Genomic DNA, 19,079 nt, shown 5'->3' on the forward strand with positions numbered 1-19,079 from the left:
AATTTAATGAATATTAATGAAAAAAATACTTTTTTTCTATCAAAAAAAAAAAATTTGTTTTCATAAAATCTGTTTCCGTTATTTTACTGTATATTGAAAAATTTGTAAAAGAAAGAATGGCAACATGGTATTTATTATTGTTTTGGCGGGAAATCGCGCGCCTCCTCATTGTGTGATCACGTGTTAAAGTTAATCGTAGAAAACAATGCTTTTTTTTCACCTATTCATGTAAATCTTCATGTGAGTATGTTGAAGAATGTTTTATAATCATGTGAAAAAAATTTACATAATAACTTTAATTAAGTCTGACTAGTATTAGTAAATATTGTGTTGTCATTGGTCATGTGCATTTAATCATTGTTTCAAGGCTTTTGACATTTGTTTGTCAAGGTTTTGTTCGGCTGCCAATGAGTACTTGTCAGTGATGAAAAGGACTGCTTTGTTCCGTCTTGCTGTGAAGCAAATACTTAATCCCAATCAAAGCATAGGCGGAATAGACATCAACGATTGTGTGTGTGTTTGAGGGGGGGGGGAAATGATGATGACAATTGATAGACATGCATCTACATTAGATGAGTCCAGTTAGTCATTGATGTTGGGGAGACAATACCCTTCCTCGCTTTTCCACCCATGAATCAAAGGCAGATTTATGGTTTTACATGTTTTCCCACACGTCTCCCGTTTTAGTCTAATTTTCTTGACAATTCATAAAATTTACCGTTTATTGCAAAGGGTGACTCCCAACCCTGTCAATTGGATCTCTGTCTCAAAGTCACTTGTTGGTACACTCTCTTGGTCAATCCTTTTATCACACCTTCTAGGCATAGGCTCTAGAATCTAGGGGCTGAGGTCATTTGAGCCACTCCCCTTATAAATTTTGTTAGAAGGTTGAGCCGCTCAATACTTTTTGATAAAACAATGCAATGCACTCCTCTTCTCCTGCATATATAGAAAAGCAACTTCCAGCCGCCCCCCCCCCCAATGTTTTCTTCGAAGAATACGACACAGAGGGAGAGCAATCGGAGAGAGAAGAAGCGGTCGAAATATGGGAAGACTCTGACTCTGACTTCAAATAGAATGATCCAGTGAAAGAGTAATCAAGAAACAAAGTCCCAATGATCAGTGTTTAAACTGTGAAGCATCCACTGTGAAGGTTGGACCAATGTGACACGAAGGGCTCACACTAGCCAACAAGCCAACGAGGGAAGACATGGGTCCAGGACCTGGCGCTTGGCCACAGAGAGGAACAGGGGGCTCGGGCTCAATAAAGCTGGAAAGGACATCAGAACAGCTCATCGGAATAAATTGTATAATAGAAATATTTAAATCTGTATATACATTTTTTTTTTTTTTAAATAATGTGTTTTTATATTCAATGTTCATGTATTTTATATTTTATATGCATAATAAAGCACCCGACATCGCCCAGCCCCTCATCCGGGCAATGGCTAAAATTGACAATGGTCGATAGAGCCTGGGCGGTGCACGGAATGAAATGAAAAAATGAAAATGTTTTCTTCATGTTGGACCTTCTGCTTCTAGGTCACTTTCCCCCAAAGCAGAATATGCCAAAATATGGGACGTACGCTTTCAAACTGAGCACAATTCGGGTATATCACCATCTATGGGCAATTTACTACTTAGTGAGTTATGCTGGAAGTGTAACTGTGTGTGTGTACCTAACAGTTTGAGTGCGTATGTAGTGTTGTGTTTTGATCTTTCAGTGCTGCCATCTATATTTCAGAAGTGAAGTGACTGATGTGTTATGATTGAATTACATTTGTACTGTTTGTAGGTCTGTTACTCTCTGTGGCGAGACTTTTTAAAGGGGAGATCGACCTGCACTCACGTTTTGAAGTTGGGAACCACAGATAGACAACTTCAGCCGATCACCACTGTTGGACGGTCGGGTTCGAACTCGGGACATCGCAACGAGATGGGACATACACTGCAGTACTATACAAAAGAGTTATGAAAAGTGTCGAAAACACTATTACGGTGATCTTTACTGCAGAACATTTCCAGTCAGCAGAGGGTATGTTACAAAATAAAGCAAAACATTCTGCTTTGGAGCTCACTGACATGCTTGCACACTTTCTGGGTCACTCTTTCCACCACTCACTGACCTGGTTCTTTGCTCTCTAGGTCACTCTTTTGACCAATCATTGACCTAGACTTCCGCTCTCTAGGCTGACATGGATTCATTGTTTTATCCCCCGTGGGTCGTACAAATTTTGCCATTTTTCCCTCACTAGAGTCTAGTTTTCTTGACCATTCATTCCTTAATAAGCCCCACTCCCCCTTCCGTAAATATGCCTTTAATTCCAATAGTGTTTTAATGCAATGGCTTGTAGTGAAAAAAATAGCGAAATGTTGAAATGAACAAAATGTGATAAGAAACAAATGACAAAAACAAAATTATCAGACTAAATAAGGAATTAACATTCAAAATAAAACATTCTTGTCCAGATATGGGATTGAAAGTAATAAACACTAGGGCATTTTATCAAGAGAAGAAAAACAGGTCTCTCCTGATATAGGCCTATAAATAAATATTCTCTGGAGTAGAAATAAAAACCTGGACTCTATTTTTTTTAAATAATATAACGGAGTAAACAAGGATCTCTATGTTCAATAAAAACCATTGTTGGCCACTTTTTGCCATAGTGGAAAAAACTGCAGTGAAAAAATAGTTTTATCCATGTTTTTTCCAGTGGCAAAAATTGAAAGAATTCAAAATTTGTACTTTTACTTTCATGAAGTGAGTTCTGAGAATCTTAACTTACTTCACGGAGGTGAAATATTTAAAGCTTTTTTTTTCACCTCTGCCATCGGCTGTTTTCCTTTCTATTGGACAAAAGTATTGTAGATAAATATGAATTAAAAACCATTTTTACCAAGGAAAAGAAGCTCTTCATAAAGCACATGCCTTTTCTTATAATAAAACCTAACAACATGAATGTGATACAAGTTGTATCACAGAAATGCGAGTGTAGAAAATTGTTTTTCATTTCATTCGTTTTGATAAGGGTCTGTGAAGTTAGTGCCAATATTTATACTTTGGAATGCTACAAAGTTGCATTCCAAAGTATTAAATAGGTCACCATCACATGGACTAAGCACATAGTATTTTAATTTTCGACCTATATGTTAAGATGTTTGGCATCTCTTAAATTAAAAGCAAACGTTACAATAGCTTGCTATTTTAACATTAGATGATGCAAGAACTATTTCAAAGAATTATGGAAAGAAATGGTAAAATGGTCTATGCATATCTCTTGGGGATGACGTCATCTTCAGATAATAACCAAAAGTAAAAAAAAGTGAATAGTAAATAGCAACCCAGAAGCCTTAGAGACTAATAATAATAGTTTATAGAAAAAAAAACATGCACATGAAAGAGAGTGGCAACCATCGCCGACCAGGAAGGAAAGTACCAACATGCTAGAAAGAATATAGTCAAAGAAAAAGGGATAATACTTTTTCAGTGCTCCTTTGCATTAAATCAGGACTGGACAAATCCCAGGCACCAGGTCTTCATGGTGACTATAAAATTGGTATTGGTACCTAAAATTTTCTAAATGCGGTTGCTAAATTGATGTAAATTTCTAAATTTGATTCTAAGGATGACACAAAATTTTCTGATTTCATTACTCTACCTATTTTTATCATGAGAAAAGTGAAAGAAAGAATTATTTAGGACCATTTTTCTTGAACAAAATACCATACCAGGGCTAGGCTCCTTAAAAATTGGGCTGGCGCCTATATATTTTTTCCATTTGTCAAGCCATGCATTAAACCTCTATTCTGAAAAAGGAAAAAATGATGATAATCACATCAGGTCCCCAAAGCAGAATGTGCCAAAATCTACGACATATGTTGCAGAACAATTATGCAGAACAATTTGGAAGAAATTTAAGAAAAAGTGCAAAAAACCTTTACATGTATAGGGGGTTTTTACCGCATAACATTTCCAGTCAGCTGAGGGCCCGTCGCAGAACAGTGCTAAACATTCTGCTTTGTGGGATAGGGTCATGTTCTAACAATATGTTTTTTGGGATGATGATGTCATAGATCAGGAGTTCTCAAACTGTGCGCTGCCAACTTTTGTAAAGGGTGGTGCAAAACGGTGGCCCTGACAAAGGATTTTCAAAGGGATTCTTTGCTAAACTGCTCTGGAGTGGGACAGATAAGCATTGATCGGGGAAAAGGGCTTCACGGGTGGAAAAATTTAAGAACCTCTTCCATAGGCTATTGTTCCACTGTGAAGTACTCTAGATCAGTGTTGACACAAAATGGAAATGAGCACTATTTATATCTGGTATTAGAATAACACCCTGTGTAGTGTGACACATATAAAGATGGACGAGGCATAAACAAAGTGCATAAGCAAATAACATTTAATCACGTAGAACAAAACAATTGCACATATTCATAAGAAATAAAAAGAATAGAAATGTAACAGCATGCACACACTGGCATGACCAACAGTACCATCTCGTTTTTCCTCACTTTCAGACATCGCATCTCCTGCAGCACCATTTCTTTCAGCTAAAACATTAGTTTTTATGAACTGTATTGTGCTAAACTCCAACATGATACTTAGGCCTACATAACAGGAAAAATCAAACATTTACCATCTTTACTGGTTGCTTTGCCTTAATATACATACAGATTACAGATTTGTGCTAAAATGGCTGTGATGTTGCTAGCAATGTTTCCATAGACACAACAATGTTATCTTTTGCCATTTCTTTCATTCCTGTTGAAACACGGTGGCAACGAAAAAAGTTTCAGATACATAAAATAGGCTGCGAAGTTTTCAACCAAGCCACTAAATTCCATTGACTCCTTTATAAAGATTCATTATAGGCCTACTACACTGAAATGGAAACTGATGTTGGCCTATTTAAACTTAAAATCATGTTTCTTAATTCAGCTACTGTGAAGAGTTATAATATTTTAATCTGGATTATGATATTCTTTAATATACATACATATCATAGATCCGTTGAGAGTATTTCTTTTGAGGAATTATGAAATTTTCAAAAAAAAATGTGGTGACAAAAAATTTGCCAAAACACAGTAGGCTAATCGCTGTATATCGGGAATTTCTCCTATTGCATAATTTCTTACTGTGCGTTGGATGATAGTCATTCAATTTTGAGTTCTAATAGCTTGGATGAGCATTTTAATAAAATGTGAATGTTTGTTTATTTTTCCAGGTTATCTGTCATTAAATAATCATATTTTATTGATAAGAATCTAAAATGGTTCGTGAATTTGTGGACGGGTGGGACATAGTTCAAGTTCTTGGAGAAGGAGCTTATGGCGAGTAAGTTTTGCCTTGGTGTTTGGATTTATAAGTTTTGATAAAAATGAATGTTCACAGATTTTTGTGCGTTATTTTAATTTTGTATCAAAATATTCTGTTTTGCTATCCAAAAAAAATACAGGGTGTTACTGATGGTCAATCAACAGACGAATGAAGCGGTAGCTGCAAAAGCGTTAGAATTAACTCAAGCATCTGATATGCTGGCAAATGTTAAAAAAGAAGTAAGTTCAGCATAATTAGAATAATCACAAATGATTTTATAACACTATCAACACAACTTCATCAACGTCTTATTGTTAATTATACAGTAAAACCTGTATAAAATGGAACGTCAAGAGACTGAAAAAATATTCTGTTTTATGCCGATTTAGATTTTGTAAAGGTGCATATCAAAGCACTAATCATTGAACAGACTACTACTACTTAACTGTACATGCATCTGGTACACACATTCCTCTTCAGAATTTCTAACAAATTGGCACGTGCCAGAATGTGTGGCCTTTATGTATTTATGTAGAGTTGTACTTGTTTCATGTTCATGCTGCCATCTGTCTTCCATTTTCTGAAGTGAAGATGGAAATGTTTGAATTTTTATGTTTTGTCAGTATCACGTTGCAGGTCTGCCTGCTCTCTGCGGAGACACCTCTTTGAGTGGAGGCTGACTCGCCTTCACACCTTGAAGCTCATTGAACAGACTGTATTTTGATTCTGTTTAAGACAGGGTTCTGTCTAATACAGTGTCCGCCTTAGACAGGTTTCACTGTATTTCTTTAAATCTATCCTCCTATTCAAAAATCAATTTTCATTACTTTCGAATACATATCGATCCTCAAATCGACAATTTCTGGTCACTACCATTAGTTCATAAAACACTTTTGAAAAAGCATTGTAGCTATGGGGCCATTCAAGTATTACGTAAGCAGATTTTTAGCCATTTTTGACCTCCCCCCCCCAATGTCAGCAAAAGTCAGCAAAACCCTGATCGCCTCCCCCCCTACTTGTCAGCAAAATTTCGTCAGCAGCTTAGAATATTTCATATCCTAAAAAAGGGTGGTTGATGAAGTAAGCAACCTTCAAGCCCCCTCCCCCCCTGTCATCAAAAGTCAGCAAATCCAAACCCCCCCCCCCCCCCCGATGCTGACGTAATACTTGAATGACCCCTATCCCAAAATTCTACAGTATATTACCACCAAGGTGCAAATGCAAGCCGATCTCCCCATTAAAAAGTTTCGCCACAGAGAGAACAGGCCTACAACAGTAAAATCTTCAATCATTACACTCCACTCATAGTTTGAAAAATAGGAGGCAGATGGCAGCACTATAAAGAGCAGTACACAGAAAAAAGCTTCACATTAGGTTCACAACATGGACACACATTCCAACGTGTACCAATTTGTTTGAGGTTCTGCAGAGGAACAGGGATGAGGTGCATATATGGTTTAGTAGTAGTAGTATATTACCACCAGAAATCACTCACAATACTAACTTATCCTATAAAAATCTTCAAACAGTACTTATTCTCAGTTGATGGCATAGAAAATTTGTTTTAATATTTCTCTGTTGCTCATATAATTTTTTTATACCATAATACAATTAGCCCTCTGTACTTGCATATTTAGTATTCCCTGTCTTCTCATTTATAAGAAAACACTGTTTCTGCATTTTTTCTGGTATTGGAACAAAATATAAAGTATATGTGTTAACACTCCAATGTGGCTTTCCAAGCCTTTCTAGTGCTTCTGGAAATTTTTCTGAAAAAAAAAAACCGAAAACTTTTTGAAAATTTTGATACATTGACTGTGCTTAACAAAACTAAGTTGATTGCGTATCATTGAGGTGTCAATATATCTACAGTGCAGGATGTCCTCTAAATGTCTTATAAATATAACACAACATATCCAGTCTCTTGATCAGGATATGATGCGAGCAGTTAAGACTCACTATAAATGTTGCTTAATTGTGATGATGGTGCATCCAATCAAAGAATATGAAACATCTGAAGTTATAAATGAATTATACTATTGCTAATGTTATTCATGTGTCTGCTGTAGCTGTGGGAGCTATAAATATGGAAACTGTCAATTCATGTTGGAAAAACTTCTTTAATTTGTGCCTGAGAACACTTCCATTTATATAGAACCTATTGAAATGATTATAAAAGACATGGGCACGTTAGGTTGATGAAGGATGGATTGAGATGATATGGACATGAAAGAAATCTGGTAATTAATTAAATAGCAGTCTAGATACATTGACAGAGGCGGAATTATTTGAGATGACTGCTTCTGAAACTGAAGTCATCCTCGTGAAGTGGGAGACACAAGTTCACTATGAGCAACATAATCAATGGGTTTTACAAGTTTAAATCGTTAATGGATTTAAACTTGTAAATGTTAAATTACATTGACAAAGAAACAACACAGTAATACTAATTCTTCACTTGTAGATGAAGTATTGCCAATATATTCCAACGTATTCAATTAAATGGGGAAGAAATAACAAGACATTACTGAAATCATCACCTAAAATCATCCCCCCCCTATGTTTCTGTATACTACCTCAGGTATAACCTACTCTTTTTATTATATGCCTACAAAACATAATTTTCTGTTTTTGGTTATTCGCAGGGACTCTCAGAACGTAAACTCCACGAATACCAAGGACAGACTGCAAATAAATTTCTTTGCATGCTGCATTTTGTTTTTGTTTTTATTCCAAAGTTGGTAGCTATGTCATAGTAACCTGGATTCTCATTGAGACGTAGTTGCACTGACAGCAATAAGATAAATGCCAAGCAACAAGTTTTTCATGCCCCATTAATGCCTAATTTAATTAGTACAAACAAACAATGTACAAAATTCGAGATAGATATTCAATTATAGAACATATTGAACTAGATAATATATGGTTGTGTCACTGGGGTAAAAAGTTGTGTACTAGCACTTAAATTGAAGCAGTGACTTATCCATAGATAACATAAATATGACTCACGATAATTGCTTAAATTCCAGAAAAAGGCTAAATATGAAGTTTATGAATTTAAAGAGAGAGATATGACACATTACGCACATAAAAAGAAGTGAGTACATATGAACACATAGAAAATAACATCTTGACTCTACCAGAAACGAAAGCCTTCTCTCTCTTGAACAGCAAAAAGAGAGGTAAAGAAAAGGCGCACGTACGAAAACTATGTGTTGACAGATATATGGAGATATATAAATATAATGCTATTAGGAAAGCCAACACCTGCACACTCTTGCCTACAGCACCGCCACAAATATATCACAGTGGCAGTACATCAGTGCTGGACAAATCCCAGGTGCCGTGTAGCCATGGTGACTTAAAAAATTGGTATTGGTGCCTAAAATTGTCTTTGTGTAGTTACTAAATTGCAAGCTGAAAGCAGCACAAAGTATTTAGAATTTATAGCAGCATATCTTCTGGCATGAAAGAGGGTTGTTATGCCCTGAAAAGTATAAAACAACATCTTTTTTCATTGGGTAAAAATTATTTCTGACACCTAGATTTTTTTTTTTTGCAATTTGTCCAGCTCTGCATTACATTGAAGTTTAAAATCAAAGTTTTAATCAGAGGGATCTCACTGATTTACACAAAAACGCTCCACAGACATTGTAGCAGTGAACCAAGTAAAATTCCATCATGTGTTTTCAGGGCAAGACTGCATCTTTACCTGTTTTGCACCTATTAGAAAATAATGGAGATTATAAAACTTTTTTAGTCTTGTGTTGATAATTTTTTATTAAAATTTCATTGCTCTTTTTTCACTTCATAGATATATATTCATCGTTTACTAAAGCATGAGAACATTATTAAATTCATTGGTCATCGGGAAGAAGAAACTGTTCATTTCATTTTTCTTGAATATGCTCCTGGAGGTGAACTTTTCGATAGAATTGGTAATTTTTAAAATCTTTGTTTATGATTTTGAAAGGTTATTGATGTTTTATTTGTTGTGAAATTTGTTCTCAGTGTAAGCAAAAAAAAAGTTTATGAATTAATGTAAACATAAATTGTGCTAAATTGTTTCTTCTAAAAATTTGTACTTTGAATAGTAGCCTATGCACAGTACAATCTTGATTTTTGGTCAGGAGTCACCTCAGTTGACAGAAAAAGAGCCCTGAAAATTTAAAAACTAACAGCCTGCCAATCATCTGCAAATTTATTTTATTTGATGATAGCTTTCCTCTGGACATAATATCCATAATTTCATACATGCCACTTAAATTTGAACTAACTTTGGTTTGCTGTTAACAACTCGTTGCTATTCAGTCTTTTATTAATCATAATCTTTTTATGTGAAATTCAACGTATGCTTTCAACTGTTTTTGTCAAGAAAATGCTGAAATTGACTGCAGATTTGTTATTGTCACCCCATAAAATTCAAGAAATGATAGATTGCTCATGTATATTGCAGTATACATATTGAAATTTTTGAATTAAATTTTTTTCCTCTAAATTAAAATGTATAATTTTAGACAACATAAATTATTCATCATTAGATTTCTTTTTTTTTTTTTTTCTAGAACCTGATTATGGTATGCCTGAAGCTCAAGCTCATAGATATTTTTGTCAAATAATATCTGCAGTGGTAAGTCAGGGTAGATTAATTAAAATTGAATTGAGTGCCACAATGTGTTTTTTTATCTTTCAAATTTTTAGTATCTGAAGTGAATTGCTTTAAGAGTAGAAAATTAATGCTTGTGATAGAAATTTAAAAAAAGATTTTACTAAAAATCTTTGTTTAAAAGCCTTCTTTTATTGAAAGAACATCACTATATCAAATTACTATCTATTCTACAAAATTTTTGTTACTGATATTTGGGTGGCTGCTGTCAAAAATAATTCTTATTTTTAGAAGTTTGATGTTAGCTTCAGTACAATCAGTAATTCAAAATGAGCTAACAGAAATGGAAGTTATTTTCTTAAAAAAGGCAAAGACTTCCTTCGTTGCAGCAAAACCTTTTGTCTTATGATTTGAATGATGACTACTGTGTCTGTCACTGTAAGCATTATTGTGTCTACCACAAACTAATAAAAGCTGTAAACTATCTGTGAAGAAGCTTCAATTCAGTTCTGTAAGAGTAAAAAGCAGCTGCATGTCTTAAAATTTAGAGTCTGTTAAGTTTAGTCAGTTTTCTAATAAATCACGCTTTAATTGCAGTTATTTATTTCAGTTAGTATATAATGCAGTAACTATGTTATGTCTGTCTTACATATTCACAGGAATATATACACTCGCTTGGAATTGCTCATAGAGATTTAAAGCCTGAAAATGTTTTGCTTGACGAGCATGGTAAGTAAGGAAGTAAACATTTTTTATGCTCATTATTTTTTAATAATTGGGTTTTGTTAAAAAATTTTCTGAAAAAAAAAGTACTTTGGTATAGTATGTTTTGAAGATTTTTTTTTCATTTTGATTATTCTGTTGTATATTACCAATAATCACTTGATTATTCTATGTATTTTCTAAGCTGTTACATTGTGGTTCGGAGGTTAAAATGTAGTAAAGCAACATAGCAAAATACTGATTGGTGTACTTTTCCACCAATGTGTGCTCAAGTTTTTCAACCTTTTTTTTGAAATTTCAGTTTTTTCTCTTTTCTTTTTCACTTTTATTCCATCTGATAATTGCGCATGATAATGGGGCCATTGATACATGCTTTTATGGCTATTTGAGGATGAAACCATTATGCGACAACATGATTACAGAAAAAGATTGTTACCACAGGGAGTCCCACTGAGGGGTTAGCGCACCAACCTCTCTGTGAGTATAAAACAAAAGGCAAAATGTCGAGCACTGCTGTTTGAAGTGGACAGTAAATTGTTGGTCCCAGTCTAGTTTGCCCTCGTGTGCAGAAAATGACAGTGGTGCGACAAAATGATCATATATGAAACTATTGCCTTTTTTTAAGCTTGATTGATATTGTCGAAATTTGAATTTTTTCCAGTTTCTGTCCAAGCTCTTATTCTCTGGCCATTGTTCTCCAATATTATCGGCATTTTTCTCAATATGTGACATCAGAGTTTGAGAAATTATTTTTGAGAAAAGTATTTCCAAAAGAAAAGTTGTCAAAATTATTTTAAGTGGAAAACTTGCCTCTGCAGGAGAAATTTTGGCTTATTCTTATCAGTGATGTATTTGCTTATCTGTTATTTGATTAAGGTGGGCCCAAGTGTATGTTTCTACATTTTTTCAGAACCAGTGCTGCTCTACTTATAGAAAAAACAAATGATTTGAAAACCAGGAGCTTGGAGTTCTGTTTGAAATTAACTTGATCCCACAATAAAATATTAAATTATTCTAAATAAATGATTTAGTGTTCAATTCATGATTATAATTTAATTTGTTTTCTGCAGATAATGTAAAGATTTCAGACTTTGGATTTGCCACACTATTTCGCCACAATGGAAAAGAAAGATTGTTGAATAAAAGATGTGGTACGTTACCTTATGTTTCACCAGAAGTGTTCACACGTGCTTATAGAGCTGAGCCAGCTGATGTATGGAGTTGTGGCATCATACTTGTTGCCATGTTAGCTGGAGGTATTGCTGTTTATATTCACAAATAATAATAAAAGTGATTAAAAAAAAGTTTGGCATATTATTTGAATGCTTAAACTTTTCAGACTTGAGCATTCATTTTTTTGGAATTTTTAAAATTTTTGTCTTTTTGATATTCAAAAAATGCATTGAAAGCATAAATATCAGCAGCTCTTTATTTTTTTTAGAAATTTTCAATTTTTATTTATTTTTGTTTTTTGTGAAGAAATAATTCACTTCATTCAATTTTTTTCAGCCAAGATGATGCACGGTATATTTATTTTGACATAAAATATTTTTTCCAGAATTTTATTGCTAAATTTTATGTAATAAGTCACACTTTTTCCAGAGGCACTTACTCCTGAAAGCCATCTTAAAAATCCCATCTAAGTTCATCTTGAAGTGCTGCCCTCTGATGAAAGCACCTAATGTTCATAATCAAATCACCATATTTCTAGATCAAAGCTTACACAATCCTTTAAGTCAGTGCTTAACTCCCTGATGTCAAAAGAAAAAATGTGAGAAAAAGCAACCCGCATATTTGTTCACGCAAGGTCTGAAAGAGTTATTTGTAATATTTCTTTCATGGTTTACTACAGTAAAACCTCTCTTTTGCAGACACCGGTGGAACAGAAAATTCCATGAAAGAGAGGTGACCATTAATCAGGCGTTTGAAAAGCACACTGTTATTATACACTGGGAAATTATTATTTGGCTGCAAAACTGGGGTGACGGCATCTGAGGTGTGTCCGTTAAGAGGGATTTTACTGTATTAGCAAGGCTAAACAAATTGCAAAAAAAAAAAAATCTAGGCACCAGAAATTTTTTTTTTACCTGGTGAAAAATGTCAAAAATAATGTTTCCTTTGACTTTTTCGAGGCATAGTGAGCCTCTTTCATGTTGGCAGATATGCTGCTACAAATTCCAAACATTTTGTGCTGCTCTCAGCTTGCAATTCACTAACTACACAAAGAACATTTTAGGTGCCAATACCAACTTTTTTTGTGGCCATGGTGACCTGTTACCTGGGATTTGTCCAGCCCTGCTATTAGTATACTTTTATATGAATAACTTCGTTGAAGTGATTATGAAAAAAATCTTCAAGTGCAAATCCCTATTACATAAGTGTGATTAATTAGTGTGATAACATATTTGGAAGTAATTAATATTTGTGATTCATTTTCAGAATTGCCTTGGGATAAGCCCTTGATTGAATGTAAAGAATATGAAATGTGGAAAGATGGCAGGTTTTCAGTTTCGCCATGGACAAAAATTGAGAGTTTAGCATTAGGTGAATTTCAAATATCTTTTTACACCTTTTTTTAGAGCTTTAAGTTTTTTACAGAGTAACCAGTTATTTATTATAGGGGAAAAAGAAAACAAAACTGCCTGTGTGTCCATTGAATGCTGCATGAGTTTTATTGCTCCTGATTGATTAGTAACTTCAAGTTTATTTTTCATCCCCAAAAGTGTGTGTCAAAAATGGCATAAACATGGTTAACGCTCTTGTGGCATCAGCCTTTATTTAAGTGTATGTATTGAAAACATAGAAGAGGCTACCAGGGACTATGATCATAAAATTGATTATTAAAATCAATAAGTTTATAGAATTCTGGATTTTCAGATTTTTTTTTCTTGCATTATGTGTGTGCTTGTACTGGAAACAGATAGATTTGATCAAATTTCACTGTCTGATCACTTATATATAATGGTTCTTGCAGCTTTTGTTAAGAAGATTCTAAATCATTCTCCTGCCAAAAGACCCACTATTGATCAAATAAAAAGTCATATATGGTACAGAAAACTTCATAAAATTAAAGGTAGTTAAAACTTTTTTTTCAATAGACTAGTTTTTTGAAAAAGAAAATTTATTAATTTGTGTATTTTTGTTAATCCAATTGAGTTTCTAAATTTCTGAATTATTTTTCTTCAACATTATAATTAGGTTTCACTAGATGGGAAGGTGAGAGTATTCCTTACAAGCGGCAATGTTCTGATATCGAACAATCAATGGGCTTTGATAGGTAATCCCATGGCTAGTTGTCTTTTGATAATGGAAAATTTTAAATACAAGTATTACTTATGTGTGTCAAATTTCTGGAGTTACTAAAAATAAGAATTTTGTTTTTCTCCTTATGTTTCTATGATTTCAAACAGTGAGAGTTCTCATTTTTTTTGTCTCTGTAATGTAGGGAAGCAAAGGTGGAAAAAATTTCTTGTTCACAACCTGATCCAATTATGAGAAGAGATAATGGGTCTGTAGACATTGCATCTGAAAGTCTTGATGTATTATCTCATGGTGTTAGTTTCTCGCAACCAGCTCATCCAGAACACATGATCCTCTGCAGTCAGCTTACGTCAACACCTGATAGCTCACAAGTAAACTTTTTTTTGAAAAAAAAAAAATTTAAGTAATGTGCATGAAATTATTGTTAAACATAAAATAATTAAAAATAATTTTTAGTCATTTTTTATAGTAGATTAAGTAGGTATCTCATACAGATAATAAACTTTCTATAAGTATTTTAAGCCAAAGCCATGAACATAGTTAATGTTTCTAATGGAAAAAGCCTGAATTTTGGGCATTGCTATTAAAAAAAAATTAAGTTATTTGTCCTTCATTAGATACATCTCAGCCTTTTAATCTGATTCTCTGGAACTGATTCATGTATCCAACCATGTACCCATAATTTCATGGCTACATTATACTGTTGGTATCTCTCAAGTCCAAAACATTTTTACTGAAGCATCTTTCACATGCTGGTGGAATATAAAAATCTGCTATTGATAAATGTATTCATTGTTACTTATATATTTTGCATTGCAATTTTTTAATAAGAGAGTTAAATTTAAATGTGCAAGGAAAATATGGTTTTATATGCCACACGGCTAAAATTTTTACACTTGAAGAAACAGATTTATATCAGTTATATGTATAGTAGATTTGATTAATATGGAGTTGTTGGGTAATATGGAAAAAAAATAGGTTTTCTTTACCCTCAGGTATGGCCTCCAAGTGGAACAGTGATAAACCATTTCAAAATGTCCCCATGATAGTATAGAGTCTGTATCACTTGGTTGTCATCATCATGGCTGCTATAGGAGCAGATTTGTTTATCTGCTTTCAGAAATTTACTTGGCCAAGTTTTCAAAAGTGTTTATTAGTTATTGGAAATGTGCCTAATAATTTGAAACTAAGCACAATGTACATCACAATATTGTATTTTATTGTGCTGTGCTCCTTTTTTTAGGGCGCAGTAGCCCAGGTCGATAAGATACTCACCTAAAGTACCAAAGGATGTTTAGAGGTATCACGGGTTCGATACCCAGTCCATCTTTGTCAGAAAACTTTCCAGACACAGGGGTACAACAGAAACAGCGACATGACCACAGAAAAAATTGTTACAGCTGAGAGCGCCCCATTGAGTGGTTAGCGCACCAACCTCTCGAGATGAGTATAAAAACCAAGCTTGCCGTTTGTAATCGGCAATAAATTGTAGGTCCCGGTCTAATTAGCCCTCGTGTGCAGAAAATGACTGTGGTGTGACAAAAATGATCAAAATGATGCTAATTTTTAATTTTGATTCTTCCCGGTTATATGAGACACTATTTTTTCAGAGATGGTGCGTCAGGTAATATGGAATATTATAAGTATTTTCTGAGTTGAGCTAGAATATCATTTCAAGATAGAAAGCTTAGTAAGATAGAAGAGAAAGGGTTAAAAAATAATGTGTGTCCTGTTCTCTGTGGGCCTACCTTGACGGTTTTTGCGGCAGACTAGGAAGATTACATTTGTGACTCTTGTAGATAGATTATGAAATCGCAGCATCTCCAACTACAAAAACAACAGAATTTATATTTTTTCATTAATCTTGGTTCTGACCAATTCAAATTAGTTTTCTTAATTGTGAACCGTTATTCCATATTACCTGACTATATTCCATTTTATCCCATGCAAATGATTTTTTTAAATGCCTTCTTTCTTAGTTATAATATTTATTTTTAAATATAATATACTTGTCAGTGCAAAAACAAAAAGCAAATTTTTGTAGAAATACAAGTTCTAGATTTATTTATTAAAATTCAAATTGGAATAATTGAAAAAAATAAATGTGGTATTCCATATTACCTGAATGTACTATATATCAAAGATTAAAAAAATTTCTTGAAAACTTTTTCCCAGTAATGGAAATTTGAAACATGAGGGAAAGGTTTCAATTTCTGAAAAATAGGGAGGAAACGTTTTTGGTTATTCACTCCTGATTTTGTAGATCGTAAAATAGAATGTATTTCTATAAGCATATCTGAAAACCTATTTCTAATAAGTTGTTTGTTGAAAGATATTTTCAGTTTCTTTTACAAATACAAATACAACGCATATACAAAATATATATATATTTACATAATATAAAAGTATGTTGATCTGACCCGGTTCACTGAAAATCATTAATTCTCTTGACAGACTTCTCAATCATCAAGTGCAACCATGATAATAACCATATTTTATGTTTTAGAGCTCAATGGATAAATTGATTGTGAAACGTATGACAAGATTCTTTGTAAACATGAAACCCGAAGTTGCGGTTGATGCACTCAAATCAACACTAAAGGATATGAATTATTCTTGGAGGAAAAGTGGACCAGGACAGGTAATATGCACATTTCAAAAAAAATTGAACACTTAATAAACTTGTAAACACTGTTCATAAAATGATAAAGTTATAAATTTAGTAATAGAGTTTGATTTGTCTCTATGATTATGAATGGCACATGGAACAAAATACATGTTTGAAAAACCCAATCTATTACCGGCTTTGATCAAGTTTTACTGCATGGCTCACAGACCTCATTAAAATGTCAAATGTAGGCTACACATTGTTAACGGTTAAAGGTGCCTGGCCTAGAATGAGTGTGAGTTAGAAAAATAGGAAGAAAACTGAACGAAAAGTTGTGGAAGTAGTCAATGTTTAAAGATCATTGCAAAAAACATTTCTAGGAAATAACAGTTTTATTGTAATTAAGGTGCAATCAAAATACATGTGACCATTAGAATAGATAACAATAACATATTATGTGGAATTTTTGTACCGAGAGTAGGGAATTATAATTATAGCATATTCAGCACGTTATTCTTTTTTTTTGTTATTAGATTATCAAAGATTATTCCATGTTCTCTAATTTAGACTTTTCTTGCTAGGTTATGGTGACATGCTTGGATCGGAGGAAGAAGCAGTTGGTGTTTAAAGCCACACTTTTGGAGATGCAAGAGAACATACTTCTTGACTTCAGGTTATCCCGAGTAAGTTTTGCAAAACTAGTTATAAAAATATTTAAAGCAAGTAGAGAGGTCATCTATCTTTTTCAAAGGAAAGGAAAGTTTTACAAGTATCACTCTTACTTTTTTCTTCCCAACACCAATTTCTGGTTACAAAAGATTCTTCTTTTACAGCTAAGCTGATCTTCACGTCAGGTTTCACTACACGTACACGCACATGTACCGATTCGTTGGGGGTTCCGCGGTGGGGGGGGGGGGGTGTAGCAGTAGTAGGTAGGGCCTCCAAAAAATGACTCGGGGATCCATGATGTTCTTAAGTTAGCCACCTTGTTGGGCAATTTGCCTGTTGTGGTGTTGTATTTGTATGTATTATGGCAGTATAAGATGTCCGATTGAAACCCTTATATCTTTCAATCTTTCAAGCCTCTGTGAGAAATTTTTTTTCCATAATTGTTTTTCATCAATAAATGTATTAAACTGCCATATTCCTGAAAAGCAGTTTCTTTAATTTTCTATACGTTTTCTATAAATGATATGTTATGCATTGTCCCCCTCATGCCAGAAGCATGAATTTGCTATGTCCTTGGAAAAAAAAGAACATGAGAAATGACATTTGAATGTTTACTCTACCCATGTTCTATGGAAGTTATTTCCTAAAATATTTTCCAACATGTGTTTCAACAGGGATACACATTCATATTTCAGGCAAAACATAGATAGCAAAAAATAAGATATCCAACTAGCTGAAATGAATCCAACTAGCTAGGCAAGGGATGATATATTTAAATTAGGGTGTCTAAATAGAATATTATTTTTAAGACTGAATGCATTTGTTGATCTGGTTTTCTTTTTCAGGGTGATGGTTTGGAATTCAAAAGGCATTTCGTAGCTATTCGAAATAACATGGCTCACATGATTGTCAAAGGTCCAATCATCTGGCCTCTGAAATTAATGAAAACTTGTGTCGTAAAGTGATTAGTTTTTTAATATTTGTTCCTGTTGAAGATGAAAATCGTGTAATAATCAAGGTGTCAAAACTTTTAAGATAATTTGTTGCTGAATGATGAACATTTATGATCATTTTATTTAGCCAAAGACGTGAGCCATATTTCATCACACATTTTTTTAAAATCTATAATGTGCCTTTTTAGCTCGATCAAACTTTTTTATACATGTATTAATGTTTTTTTTAACTGTATAGTATACTAAACATTTTGTGTTTGTTAAATTTTGAATAAACCAAATCTTTTTGTGCGTGTTTTTAAAAAAAATATTAGTGAGCTTATTGGCTGCTATTCCCTATAATCATGATGACAGATAAATTATATCACATTGTATTTGGTTTTATTTTTATTGTAGTAATAAATGTTTTAAAATCCAGAATTTTTTTATATATACTCAATGAAATGACAAACATTCTATGCTTATTACAAAAAAAAAAAGGTAGATCAGTGATGTTTTTAACCTCTTGGATGTTCTGCTTGAGTGCTAATGGTGAGGTGAAATGAATATCAGCCAACAGAAAAAAGTTGCTATGAATCTATAACTGAGTACTCAGAGTTTTTTTTATTGGCTATCTATGGCAGGCATGTCAAACTTTAGTTTTCTGGGTCATATAAGAAGAAAAAAGAAGGTACCATTTTTTTTCTAGCGTCTGTGGGAGGAAAGCCTTGTTTTGGGTTTATGCTGAAAATGCACATAAATTAAGGTGGGGTGCACACTGAAGTTATTGTGATACAACTTGCAACTAAACATTGAACATTGAAGGACCAGACACACCCCGCTTCCCACCTCAAGGAGATATCAAAGTGTTCCCAAAAGATGGGTGCATCCAGAATTTTATTAAATATGTATATATATCTATATAAATTTGTATAACAGAATAACAAGTCCAATTACAGGAGT

General features: G+C 33.6%; 1 protein-coding gene across 1 annotated transcript; it reads left to right on the forward strand.

The window, feature by feature from the left end:
• Positions 1-136: 136 nt before the first annotated feature.
• grp (serine/threonine-protein kinase grp) lies at positions 137-18,555 on the forward strand. Its single transcript, XM_089243245.1, has 14 exons — positions 137-240; positions 5,226-5,335; positions 5,457-5,556; positions 9,132-9,255; positions 9,883-9,947; positions 10,583-10,652; positions 11,717-11,902; positions 13,086-13,190; positions 13,621-13,719; positions 13,845-13,923; positions 14,092-14,278; positions 16,414-16,548; positions 17,097-17,198; positions 18,030-18,555. The coding sequence occupies exons 2-14, from the start codon at positions 5,271-5,273 to the stop codon at positions 18,147-18,149; spliced, it is 1,437 nt and encodes a 478-aa protein (XP_089099371.1). The 5' UTR covers positions 137-240; positions 5,226-5,270; the 3' UTR covers positions 18,150-18,555.
• The last annotated feature ends 524 nt before the right edge of the window (positions 18,556-19,079 follow it).

The sequence above is a fragment of the Pholcus phalangioides genome, unplaced genomic scaffold (assembly GCF_987345545.1).
Source record: "Pholcus phalangioides strain wild (caught in Gottingen) unplaced genomic scaffold, Ppha-v1.0 ptg000015l_1, whole genome shotgun sequence".
NCBI classification, from domain to species: domain Eukaryota; kingdom Metazoa; phylum Arthropoda; class Arachnida; order Araneae; family Pholcidae; genus Pholcus; species Pholcus phalangioides.

Bases quoted from the DNA above. Each gene is read 5' to 3' on its own strand.
- grp (XM_089243245.1), top strand. From the start codon at position 5,271: ATGGTTCGTGAATTTGTGGACGGGTGGGACATAGTTCAAGTTCTTGGA. The intron at 11,903-13,085 runs GTATTGCTGTTT...ATTCATTTTCAG, and splicing joins TGTTGCCATGTTAGCTGGAG to AATTGCCTTGGGATAAGCCC. The intron at 13,924-14,091 runs GTAATCCCATGG...TCTGTAATGTAG, and splicing joins CAATCAATGGGCTTTGATAG to GGAAGCAAAGGTGGAAAAAA.